General features: G+C 47.5%; 1 protein-coding gene across 8 annotated transcripts in view; it reads left to right on the top strand.

Annotated features, from left to right (window-relative positions):
• Nucleotides 1-13,097, top strand: part of LOC113015897 (NACHT, LRR and PYD domains-containing protein 12-like) — a 95,868-nt gene that overhangs the window by 786 nt on the left and 81,985 nt on the right. For all 8 annotated transcript variants that reach the window (XM_080298308.1, XM_080298306.1, XM_080298312.1 and 5 more), the window contains exons 2-3: nt 4,331-4,407; nt 4,523-6,362. In XM_080298308.1, coding sequence (XP_080154434.1) covers nt 4,331-4,407; nt 4,523-6,362 — 1,917 coding nt within the window. The remainder of the gene's footprint in view (nt 1-4,330; nt 4,408-4,522; nt 6,363-13,097) is intronic.

The following is a 13,097-nucleotide window of genomic DNA, read 5'->3' as shown; positions in this document are numbered from 1 at the left end:
TAAAATATTAAAAACTATGTTTTTGAGTTTCCTGATGTAGTACAAAAATATATGAACATAACTGTATATAGGACAGATATTTTACGGTTCTTTTAGGCAGCACCAAAAAACAAAAAGACTATTTTTAAGCTGTCTGAGGTAGTGAGTCAACATGTCACACTGGGTCAAAGGTCAGGGAGTAAAAGTGTGTTTTAAAGGAGGTTTAAAAGCAGCGAGTGAAGGAGCCTGTCGAGGTAAATCGTCCCATAACTGATCAAATTCAGTTGGTGGACCTCCGTGTGAAATCAAGCATCTGGTTCACAGAGAGGATAACCCTCACATGGGCTGTACAACATTATATAGGGAGACAAAAACAGAGCTTATCGTAGCCATCGCTCTCTCGCATGGACGTGGCAGTCTTGCTGTCTGCTGCGAATCCTCCCCGTACCTCCGTGACCTCGTCTGGTATCTGCTCCCTCCTCTGTAAGAGACAGTAAAGGAAAACACGTCTCTGCCTAGTCTTGAAAATCTAATCTTATCATCCATTGTTCTTCTAGGGCCTCTTCTTCTTGTGGCCTCAGCTAACTGCTAATATTTAAATGGCTAATATTAACATGTGTGCCAGCCAGGTTAACATTTATGATGAACTATGATTAATTAACTGATGTTGAAACTGGAGCTTTACTGACCTCTGAAATTCCTCCTAAAGTGTTATTCAGTGTTGTGACAGTCAGCTGCTTCAGCTGCTGCTGGGATGGGCTGTGGCAAAGAGAACAGAGAAAATCCAAATCAGAGTTTTTCTCTGAATTAAAAGCAAGGAAACAACAATATATTCTACATGGTGAAACTGATGGTTTATGGTGTTTGGGTCTGTTTTTCTGTATTTATGCAGATAAAGTGTAAACTCAGATGAATTATACCATCAAATGTTAAAGGAAAATATCAGGATGAGTGTCTGTGAGCTGAGAAGGACGTGAAGACATGGAATGTCACCTCTCTGGTGGGGAAGGAGCCTGAGTTAGTGCGTGAGGTTGAGAGGTACCGGCTAGATATAGTCGGGCTCACCTCTACGCATGGCTTGGGCTCTGGAACCAGTCTCCTGGAGAGGGGCTGGACTCTGTCTCAGTCTGGAGTTGCCCCTGGTGAGAGGCGGCGGGCTGGGGTGGGTATTCTAATATCCCCTCGGCTTGCTGCCGGTACGTTGGGGTTTTTCCCAGTGGACGAGAGGGTTTGTTCCCTGCGCCTTAGGGTCGGGGAACGGGTCCTGACTGTCATCTGCGCTTATGCGCCGAGTGGCAGTTCAGAGTACCCAGCCTTCTTAGAGTCCCTGGGGGGGGGGGGGGGGTGCTGCTGGAGGGTGCTCCACCTGGAGACTCTGTTGTCCTGCTGGGAGACTTCAATGCTCACGTGGGTAACGACAGCGAGACCTGCAGGGGCGTGATTGGGAGGAACGGCCTCCCTGATCTGAACCCGAGCGGTGCTTTGTTATTGGACTTCTGTGCTAATCACAGTTTGGCCATAACGAACACCCTGTTCGAACATAAGAGTGTCCATAAGTGCACGTGGCACCAGGACGCTCTAGGCCGTAGGTCGATGATCGATTTTGTAATCGTATCAGCAGACCTGCGACCATATGTTCTGGACACTCGGGTAAAGAGAGGGGCTGAGCTGTCAACTGATCACCACCTGGTGGTGAGTTGGATCAGGTGGCGGGGGAGGACGCTGGACAGACCTGGTGCACCTAAACGCGTAGTGAGGGTGTGCTGGGAACGTCTAGCAGAGGCCCCAGTCCGCGAGATCTTCAACGCACACCTCCGGCAGAGCTTCAACAGCATTCCGAGGGAGACTGGGGACATTGAGTCCGAATGGACCATGTTCAGCGTCTCCATTGCCGAAGCTGCTGCATTGAGCTGCGGCCGCAAGGTGGTTGGTGCCTGCCGTGGTGGTAATCCCCGAACCAAATGGTGGACACCAGAGGTGAAGGGAGCCACCAGGCTGAAGAAGGAGTCCTATCGGGCTTGGTTAGCCTGTGGGACTCCGGAGGCAGCCGACAGGTATCGACAGGCCAAGCGGAATGCGGCTCGGGCAGTGGCTGAAGCAAAAACTCGGGTGTGGGAGGAGTTCGGAGAGGCCATGGAAAAAGACTTTCGGACTGCCTCGAAGAGATTCTGGCAAACCATCAGACGTCTCAGGAGGGGAAAGCGGTGCTCTACCTGCACTGTGTATAGTGCTGGCGGAGCGCTGCTGACGTCGACTGAGAAAATTGTCAGGCGGTAGAAGGAATACTTCGAGGACCTCCTTAATCCCACTGACACGTCTTCCGAGGAGGAAGCAGAGTCTGGGGATGAGGGGAATGACCCGCCAATTTCCGGGGGCGAGGTCACTGAGGCAGTTAAACAACTCCTTGGTGGCAGAGCCCCTGGTGTTGATGAGGTCCGCCCCGAGTTCCTGAAGGCTCTGGACGTTGTAGGGCTGTCCTGGTTGACACGCCTCTGCAATGTTGCGTGGAGATCAGGGGCAGTACCTGTGGACTGGCAGTCCGGGGTGGTGGTCCCCATCTTTAAGAAGGGGGACCGGAGGGTGTGTTCCAACTACAGGGGGATCACACTCCTCAGCCTCCCTGGGAAAGTCTATGCCAGGGTGCTGGAAAGGAGAGTTCGTCCGTTAGTCGAACTTCGGATACAGGAGGAACAATGCGGTTTTCGTCCTGGTCGCGGAACACCGGACCAGCTCTTTATCCTCTCGAGGATACTTGAGGGTGCATGGGAGTTTGCCCAACCAGTCTACATGTGTTTTGTGGACTTGGAGAAGGCATTCGACCGTGTCCCTCGGGGTGTCCTGTGGGAGGTGTTGCGGGAATATGGGGTGTCTGGCCCATTGCTACGGGCCATTCGATCCCTATACAACCGTTGCAAGAGCTTGGTTCGCATTGCCGGCAATAAGTCGGACTCGTTCCCGGTGGGTGATGGGCTCCGCCAGGGCTGCCCTTTGTCTCCGGTTCTGTTCATAATTTTTATGGACAGAATTTCTAGGCGCAGCCAAGTGGCGGAGGGCTTTCGCTTTGGTGGCCTCAGAATCTCATCTCTGATTTTTGCAGATGATGTGGTTCTGTCGGCTTCATCGGGTGAGGGCCTCCAGCTCGCACTGGAATGGTTCGCAGCCGAGTGCGAAGCAGCGGGAATGAGGATCAGCACCTCCAAATCTGAGGCCATGGTTCTCAGCCGGAAAAGGGTGGAGTGCCCACTCCGGGTCGGGGATGAGTTCCTGCCCCAAGTGGAGGAGTTCAAGTATCTCGGGGTCTTGTTCGCGAGTGATGGGAGAAGGGAGCCGGAGATCGACAGACGGATTGGGGCTGCAGCTGCAGTAATGCGGACGCTGCACCGGTCCGTCGTGGTGAAGAGGGAGCTGAGTGTAAAAGCGAAGCTCTCAATTTACCGGTCGATCTACGTCCCTACCCTCACCTATGGCCACGAGCTGTGGGTAGTGACCGAAAGAACGAGATCGCGGATACAAGCGGCAGAAATGAGCTTCCTCCGAAGGGTGGCTGGCCTCTTCCTTAGAGATAGGGTGAGAAGTTCGGCCATCCGGGAGGGGCTCAGAGCAGAGCAGCTGCTGCTCCACATCGAAAGGAGCCAGCTGAGGTGGTTCGGGCATCTGACAAGGATGCCCCCTGGGCGCCTCCTGGGTGAGGTGTTCCAGGCATGTCCCACCGGGAGGAGGCCCCGGGACAGACCCAGGACACGTTGGAGAGATTATATCTCTCGGCTGGCCTGGGAATGCCTTGGTATTCCCCCGGATAAGCTGGAGGAGGTGGCTGGGGAGAGGGAGGTCTGGGCCTCTTTGCTTAGGCTGCTGCCCCCGCGACCCGGCCCTGGATAAAGCGGATGAAGATGGATGGATGGATGGATGGATGGATGGATGGATTAATAAAATGATTAAAAAGCAGAGCTCAGAGTGGTAGAATGGTCAAACATGGATCCACGGGTGGTTCAACTGCATTTGGTGACGTGACTAAAGCAAATCTTTCAAATAATCCCACCATCAACGGGATGTTGTCTCCTTTACTACGGTTACTTTACTTGGTCACCGTGTGAATTTCTTTGAAATGAACCAAATTCTTTTATTTGTTGGTTGTTGCATATTTAACCTCTACAGTCAGGAAAGGAGGAGATGAGGCCTCAACAATGTTGGGTTGTAGCTGTGGTTCAGGTTAGAGTGAGTGTCCATGGAATAAATGTAAGTCAGTGAACTGGAAACATGACTGTGTTAAACTTTGTTTTCCTTTTTATAATGAGTCTAATCAAAGGTGCACAGAAGTATCTCCACTTTGACTTTTCTATGTCACCATCAGAGCTTCTGCACAGTGTGGAGAAAGATCCAGAAGCAGAGCTGGACTGCAGACAACCAGTCAGAGCAGCTGTGTACAAAGTAAGACTGAACATCTGTCTGCTGATGGACTCATTTCTGAAAACTGGACTTCTTGTTTGTTCAGACATTGAAGAGTCTTCTTTCTCTTTAGTCTCATTGTTTTTCTTTCTTTCAGCAGATGTTGGTCTGCAGGAGGTTTTAGATGAACATAAGATCAGTCTGAGGAGGAGATGTGAACGTGTGACTGAAGGAAGTGATGAAACAGGAAGTAGAACCCTCCTCAACAGGATCTACACTGAGCTCTACATCACAGAGGGACAGAGTGAAGAGGTTCATACCCAACATGAGGTGAGGCAGCTGGAGACAGCTTCCAAGATGGACGCCCTCCATGACGCTCCAATCAGGTGCCAGGACATCTTTAAAGCCTTACCTGACCAACAGAGACCCATCAGAGTGGTTCTGACCAACGGCGTGGCTGGTGTTGGAAAAACCTTCTCAGTGCAGAAGTTCACTCTGGACTGGGCAGAGGGCTTGGAGAACCAACATGTCAGCGTGGTGGTTCTGCTTTCATTCAGGGAGCTGAACCTGATCAGAGATGATCAGTACAGTCTTCTGAAGCTGCTCCATATTTTCCATCCAACATTACAGAAGGTCACAGCAGAGAAGCTGGCTGTCTCTCAGCTTTTGTTCATCTTTGACGGCCTGGATGAAAGCAGACTTTCATTGGATTTCACAAACAGGAAGCTGCTGTCTGATGTCACACAGAAGTCATCAGTCAGCCAGCTGCTGACAAACCTCATCCAGGGGAATCTGCTTCCCTCGGCTCTCATCTGGATAACTTCCCGACCTGCAGCAGCCAATCAGATCCCTCCTACACGTGTTGACAGGCTAACAGAAGTACGAGGCTTCACTGACGCCCAGAAGGAGGAGTACTTCAGGAGGAGATTCAGTGATGAAGAGCTGTCCAGCAGAATCATCTCCCACATGAAGACATGCAGGAGCCTCCACATCATGTGTAATATCCCAGTCTTCTGCTGGATCACTGCTACAGTTCTGGAGCACATGTTGACTACAGAGCAGAGAGGAGAGCTGCCCAAGACCCTGACTGACATGTACTCACACTTCCTGCTGGTTCAGACAAAGAAGAAGAAGAACAAGTACCATGAGGGACGTGAGACGAGTTCACAGGAGCTGACGAAGGCTGATAGGAAAGTTCTTCTGAAGCTGGGGAGGCTGGCGTTTGAACACCTGGAGAAAGGAAACATCATGTTCTACCAAGAAGACCTGGAGCAGTGTGGTCTGGATGTGACAGAGGCCTCGGTGTACTCAGGAGTTTGTACAGAGATCTTCAAAAGAGAGTGTGTGATCTTCCAGAAACCAGTCTACTGCTTTGTTCATCTGAGCATTCAGGAGTTTCTGGCTGCTGTCTACATGTTCCACTGTCACTCCAACAGGAAGACAGAGGTGGTAGAAGGTTTTCTAGGGAATTTCCGAGAAGAATACAAAAACAGATATTTTTTTAAGAACAAGTTCAAGTCTTATAGCTTCACATCAATGGATGTCTTTTTGACTAAAGTCATGGAGAAATCCCTCGAGAGTAAAAATGGCCACCTGGACCTGTTTGTTCGCTTCCTTCATGGCCTCTGTCTGGAGTCCAACCAGAGACTCTTAGTAGGTCTGCTGGGTCAGACAGAGATCAGTCCAGGAACCATCCAGAGAGTCATCAACAACCTGAAGGAGATGAACAGTGATGAAATCTCTCCTGACAGAAGCATCAACATCTTCCACTGTCTGATGGAGATGAACCACCTCTCATTATTTCAGGAGATCCAAGAGTTCCTGAAGTCAGAGAACAGATCAGAGAAGGAACTCTCTGAGATCCAGTGCTCAGCTCTGGCCTTCATGCTGCAGATGTCAGAGGAGGTTCTGGATGAGTTGGACCTGCTGAAGTACAAAACATCAAAGCGGGGACGACAGAGACTGATTCCAGCTGTGAGGAACTGCAGAAAGGCTGGGTGAGTCCAGATGTGATCATTAACATCATTGATCAGTGTAGGTTAGTAGTTTAATGTTGAAAATAAAATCAGATTGTAAGCAGAAAGTGTTTGTGTCCGTACGCTGCAACCTTCCACACCATTCCTTTATTGTACAGACTCAGCAGCAGCTCCATGGATCCCAAATCCAAGAGTGGAGAACAGATTTGAAGTGTGTCACATCCATGCAGTCACAGCTGTTTCCACCATGTTTCCACTGATATTAATCCTGTTCAATGACATGTTTCATATAAGTGAATATGTTCTTTAGGACGTCCACTGACATGTTTAAGTGTCCTGCTGGAAATCACTCAAATTATCCATGAAATCCATGAAAAATCCTTTTAGTGTTTCTAACTTCACCCTCTGTCCTCTCTCTCTCTCCATCCTCCTCACTGCTTCTTTCACTGATAATCACACAAACATCGTATTCAGCTACAAAATAACACAATAATATCATCTGATGATCATTATTATAAGAGCAGGATCCATATTTGATATCAGAGTAACACACTGCTTGGTTATGTGCAGTCATCATCAGTGACTGTGGGTCAAACAGAAGCTCTCTGATTGGTTGCTGACCTTGGTCACCTGTCCACTCTCACCTGTTTGTGTTTGCTCTCTCTTTGCTGTCTCCATCCTCTCTCTCCTTTCTCTCCCTCTCTGTCTTTGTACGTCACTCAGGTCCAATGGAAACAGTGACATTTACAAACCAATCAAAGACAAACTGATCCATGTCAGCTTATAACAATATTCAAAGTGAATACAGGCTGCTGCTGGACACAGACAGGTAACATCATTTTGACTTGCTGTCACCTGGATCTGGACTCATAAACACTGAAGCCCTGAACAGGAATACAAATCATTTTCTGCCAACTAGCGACACAGCAGCAGATAATGGCTCAGAAAGCTAAAATGAGCCAATCATTTCTGTGTTTAGTTCCCCTGAAATCAGATCTGATATCAGCAGCTCTGAGTTCATTCATCATTATTGTCCAGTGATGAGATTTCTGCTCCGTTTGGTAACAGTCAGCCAGAGGTGGGCGGTAACGAGTTACATTTACTTGATTACGTTTTTGAAAAAAATGTACTTTTAAAGTACCTTTTTTGCACGATACTTTTTACTTTTACTTGAGTACATTTGTGAAGAAGAAACGGTACTTTTACTCCGCTACATTTGCAAATTTCGACTCGTTACTTTAAAAAAAAAAAATTAGTTTAACGCATTAGATAACATGGCGCCAGTGGAGTTTCCGGTAACTTTTTTACCAATGAGATGTGGCCGTGCAGTCACATGACCAGTTTGAAACTGTGGCGGGCAGAGCGGCTCAAGCGTTTCAAAGTAGCAGACACCCAGTAAGAAGAAACATGAAAAATGGCAGAGTCTACGCTAGAGCTGAAGAGGATGAACAGCCTTGGCCTCATATACAAAGAATGTTTCGCTTAAAAGCAGTACAAAAGAACAACTATGTCTTCAGCGTCGGTGTCTTCAGTGAGAGCCAAAACAACTCAACTCGTGTAACCTGAGGAAACGGTAAGTTTTCTGTAAATATCTTTTTAGCTGTGGTTAGCTGGATTTCAGTCTTATGTTACAGCAGCTGTGTCGAGCTCGAGCTGCGAGTCATATTTTCGGCGCTACGTTGTAGTGAGATAAGTTTGTGGGTGTTTTGTGCAGCTTCTGCTGTCCCTTTAACTGCTCGCTGGTTAGCTAGCGTGAGCTATAAGCTAACAGCTAGCCTGGTTAATGACGCTAGAGTTCCATGCACATGCAAACAGCTCGTCTCTACTGCTTTAACTGTTAAAACATAAGGCAATACTGAGGGTGACAGGGTTTATTATGTGAAACAGCAGCTTGTTTAGTTTAATTAAGCCGGGAAAACACTGCGATTTTATTTTATTTTATTTATACTTTATTTTATTTTTTCAGTTGCGTTATTCAGCTCCTGCTCAAACTGTACAATTAAATCGCAGAGGTTAGAAGTTCATAGGTCACGATGCAGGGTCTCACACTATACGGCCTGATGCTCTGATGCGACCTGAGTGCTCAAACTGTGCGTCCATAACATGAAGCTTATCATACAAAATCTGTCCCTCGCTCTCCCTCTTTGTGTCTTTCACTCACTCACTCACTCACTCACTCACTCACTCACTCACTCACTCACTCACTCACTCACTCACTCACACAGACACGCACACACACCGTCAACTTTGCTAAATTACTAATGGAAAACATTGACCAGGCAGCTGTGATTGAGCAGCAATGTCCATCCAACTCTTTTCATGGTTGTTGTAGTCGTGATAATTTTGTGAGGCCACATTGAAAAGGCTCGGATAAGGAAGCGTAGAGCTGCCTCATGTTAGTACAATATACCTTTCACGTTTGAACAATATAATATCACCTTCGTACAATATACATATTGTTCAATAGTGAAAGGTATATTGCACGAACATGAAACGTATATTGTTATGACAATAAACTTTTCACGTTGTAACGTGATATAGCTCTATTTTTCTTTTGCCTGGGTGGCAGCTCTACGCTTACGTACTCAGATGAGCTTGCCTCATCCTACAAGTTGTGCCTCCATCTCTTGTGTTCAGATCACACGCTGCACTGGCGTGCTGCTCCACCGGCGTGCTGCTCCACCTTTTCTCTTTGATTTCTGTGTTTGTGCGTGCGCAGTGTGAGAGGCTGCGTTGAGGGGCGACAGGATTTCAAACAGGTTTGATTATCTTGCGACCATACGATTGATGATTGGGAGCTGGTCGTGAGGTGTTAACTGCTTTTTGTTACCCCATGTATACTACACGATGCATACACGATTAAGGCAAAACTCGGACCGATCCCCAAAACGGTTGCGCGACTGAAATCGGCTCAAAATGGGCCAAAAATCGCACAGTGTATGGCCAGCTTTTGGAGGCTAGCTCCAAACAAACATCTGCAGCTTGGCAGTGTATACAGCACTATAATGAGCAGACCTAATTCTTTTGAAAACCTTACATCTTTCCACAGGTCTCCACTTCATCAGACATCACCTAGACACAGAGCTGGATGAGGCCAGCACAAACAGCGGCCTATTCGACGAAGATGATGGATCCATGGGGTCAGGAAAGCCAGAAGCAGGGGAGCTGGAGAGGTACCTTTCATGTCCATTCACTGGAAGTGTGGATCTATTGCATGGCTTTCGTCACATCAAGAAGCTGTCGATCAAAGTCAATACAGCTCTTCCTGCATCTGGAGCTTGTGAAGGACTTCTTAGTCATGCAGGACTCATGTTCACTGCTAAACAGTTACAGCTTCACAGCAAGAACCTTGAGAGCAAACTGCTGCTGAAGCTTAACTGTTATGACATGCACAGGTTCTTTCTCTTCAGCACCCTCTGCTGGTCATAGTGGGAATACTCACCAGCTTATATTTTGGTAGGGTTTTTCTGTGTTCCTGTGGGTAGAGGAAACAGGAAGCTGGTCGCTTGTTAGCCTGCAGAATATGTTGTTGCTCTTTAAAACGTTTCTGCCTTGGAGAGTTATTGCTTGTGAGTATTAATGTACAACATGTTTACAAGTTTATTTGGTGCATTTCTATTACAGAGATTTGTTTAGAAACCAGTTATTTCATCTGCTATGTTTATCTTTGAGGAAGCTAAACTCGCTAAGTTGTATTGTGATCAATACTGAGTCGCTGTTGATTACACATACTATATAACAGTATAGTTCATATCCTAGAAGTGTGAGTAAAAAGGAAAAGACATCTTGTAACATTTACTTTGTGTTTGTTTTTAGTTTTACGGGAAGAAAAGGATGTCAATTCAAGGTTCAAGGTTCAAGGTTCTTTATTTGTCACATGCATAGTTATACAAGTATAACTATATATATATAGTATATACATTGGGTTATTGACAATATACAATTATTGAACTACTGACGAAGTAAAAAGCCTTAAACTTACTTCCGCCTCCAATGTTCATTGAAACCGTTAGCTGTCTGTCAAGTTGGGCAAAGGGACGCACAATAAGGACAGAGCAGTAAAAAAGCAGCTTCTCAGCAGGCCGAGATAATCAAAGACAGCAACCTCATCTGCCAGCACGTCTCATCTCTACTACTGCTTACTCTCGCCACACAGCAGCATTGTGAGATGGAGGACACACAAGCCACAAAAGAAATAACGCAGCTGTCGGCTCTAGAGACCAGGTCAGTGGCCTCTATAGCATCTAGTGGATCATCAGCCAGTCGAGCCGCTGCTGCAGCTCGTGCTAAACTGGAGGCAGCTTGCGCATGAGCCGATTATGCCAAAATAGAGTCAGAAATGATGATTGAGAAGGCTCGCATAGAAGCCAAATTGAACACTTTACAGTATGAAAAGGAGGTAGCAGCAGCTATGGCTGAAGCCACCATCCTTGAGGTTGCAGGAGAGGACTCTGTCAAAACTGAAAGGAAACCAGCCTTTGAAGAGACTGCTGAAAGGACACTCCAGTATGTGGAGCAGCATCTACAGCCAACCGAGAGCGCTAAACCAGAGGCAGAGCATAGAGAGTCAACTGTTCATGAGCTGAAGCCCACGATTCCACCCAGGCAAAGCTTTGGTACTCCATATGTTGAATCTCACTTGTTCAAAATGAGAAACAAAGCCATTCCATCATCAGGGCTATCTCAGGAACCAAAGTCTGGTAATTACCCCCACTCAACACCGCACCCACCAGAGAGCACAAGGGAAAGGTCGCCTGATCGAGTCGCACCACCACTCCTACCAGATGGCAGTGCTCAGGTGGGTGATATAGCAAGGTACTTGGCACGGAGGGATCTTATTAATGCTGGTCTCACAAAGTTTGATGACTGCCCTGAAAATTACTGGGCATGGAAATCTTCCTTTCTGAATGCAATCAGTGGACTAAAACTCAGCCCTAGTGAAGAGTTGGACCTCCTTTTTAAGTGGCTGGGGCACGACTCGGCACGGCATGTGAAAAGAATAAAGACGGTGCATGTCTGTCGTCCTGAAGTTGGACTGGACAAAGCCTGGGAACGCTTGGAGGAATGTTTTGGCTCTCCAGAGATAATTGAAAAAACACTGTTCGACAGGCTTACAAACTTCCCAAAGGTCAGCAGCAAGGATCCTGTGAAGCTGAGAGAGCTTAGTGACCTGCTGCAAGAGGTTGAGGCAGCAAAATCAGAGGGTTATCTCCCAGGGCTAAGCTATCTTGACTCTGCACGTGGTGTCGCTCCAATTGTGGACAAGTTACCTTTGTGGACACTAAGTAGGTCACATCTAAGTAAAAGGAGGATCTCAGCTTTGTGATCGAGTGGGGGGATGAGATGGGCTATTGGCCTTAGATGAGCATGTTCTGCTGCCACCTCAGGGGTAGGTATCTCAGCTCTGTTACTCGGAATGTTATTACATTCAATTATTGTCGGCAGCGTGACTGATGTGGCTCCATCTAGTGAATCCACTACAAAGCCTGTAGCTCTTCTACCCATCATTTCTGTCGTTCCCGCACATGTACGAATTGTAAATGGAGACTCCTCCTCCTCCTCCCCTCTATGCCATAAACATCAAAAAACTCTGACCTGGCAAGTGACCGATTACTCTGATCATCGAGCACGACATAAGCCTTTGTCACTCGCTCTGGCTGCGCTTTTGGGAAAACCTTTACCAACCAGATCTTAGAACAGGATCTTCCTCTCTGAGCCTCTCCACATACTTCGGTACAAGTCGATGTTATAGCAGGCTGAGTAGTCTCTTCTGTGCCCTCCCCGCCATGACCAAAGAGAGTTGCAGGAGGTGGTCCTGGATGAAGGGCAGAGATATGATTCCTGCTTTCACATTCTGTACACTTGATTGTTGTGTTACAGTTCTTGGCCATGTGACTAGTGGAAGAACAGCATCTAAAACAGAGTCAACAGTTTGAGTCTATAATCCAAAAAGGGCAGTGCAGTGATACGGCGACCTCTCCTCGCGATGACAGTGCAGTAACAATCCACAACAACTCCTTGTGCCGGCTCCTTCTCCGATCCCTGAATCCTGGAGGCAGATGAGAAAAAACACACGCCCAATAACGAAAACGTTCTCTCCTTCACAAACCGGGTATGCTAATCACGACTACGCTACCCGATTTAGTTCAACATTCCAGCGTTGGTTGTGACTCAACCGCCCCGTTAAATAAGTCTGCTTCAGATTAGTTGTAGCCGGCGAAGTGATTACGCACAGGTGCAATGATTCTAGCTCAGGACACTCCCCTCCGGTCAACTGCCGTTCCGTGCCATGGCTTCCGGAAGTACATGTTCCAGCAGAAAAACACATGCACAGGATGGAGAGGAGAACACGACACAGTACACACAAACACCACAAAAAATTGGCAAGACGATCGGTGAGGACCGTCTAGCCGTGACACAAACTGTTCCATGAGGTCATGAAGAGAGAGATGTTCATAGATAACAGCAACAGCTGGGTAGCGCCACTTCCATTTAAGGGACCTCGCCAGTGGCTGCCCGACAATTGCGACCAGGCCGTCAAACGCTTATCCTCTCTTCAGCGCACCCTTGAAAAAAGGCCTGAAATGAAGAGGCATTTTTTTCCTTTCATGCAGAACATATTTGATCGTGACCATGCTTAACTGGCTCCTCCACTTGAGGTGGACAAGGAGTGCTGGTACTTACCTACGTTTGGGGTGTACCATCCTCAGAAGCCGAATCAGATCAGGGTTGTGTTTGACTCAAGTGCAAAGTGCC

The sequence above is a fragment of the Astatotilapia calliptera genome, chromosome 3, assembly GCF_964374335.1.
Source record: "Astatotilapia calliptera chromosome 3, fAstCal68.1, whole genome shotgun sequence".
Classification (NCBI taxonomy): Eukaryota; Metazoa; Chordata; class Actinopteri; order Cichliformes; family Cichlidae; genus Astatotilapia; species Astatotilapia calliptera.
The sequence above is the reverse complement of the archived record's forward strand: the minus strand, read 5'-3'. Positions and strand labels throughout refer to the sequence as shown.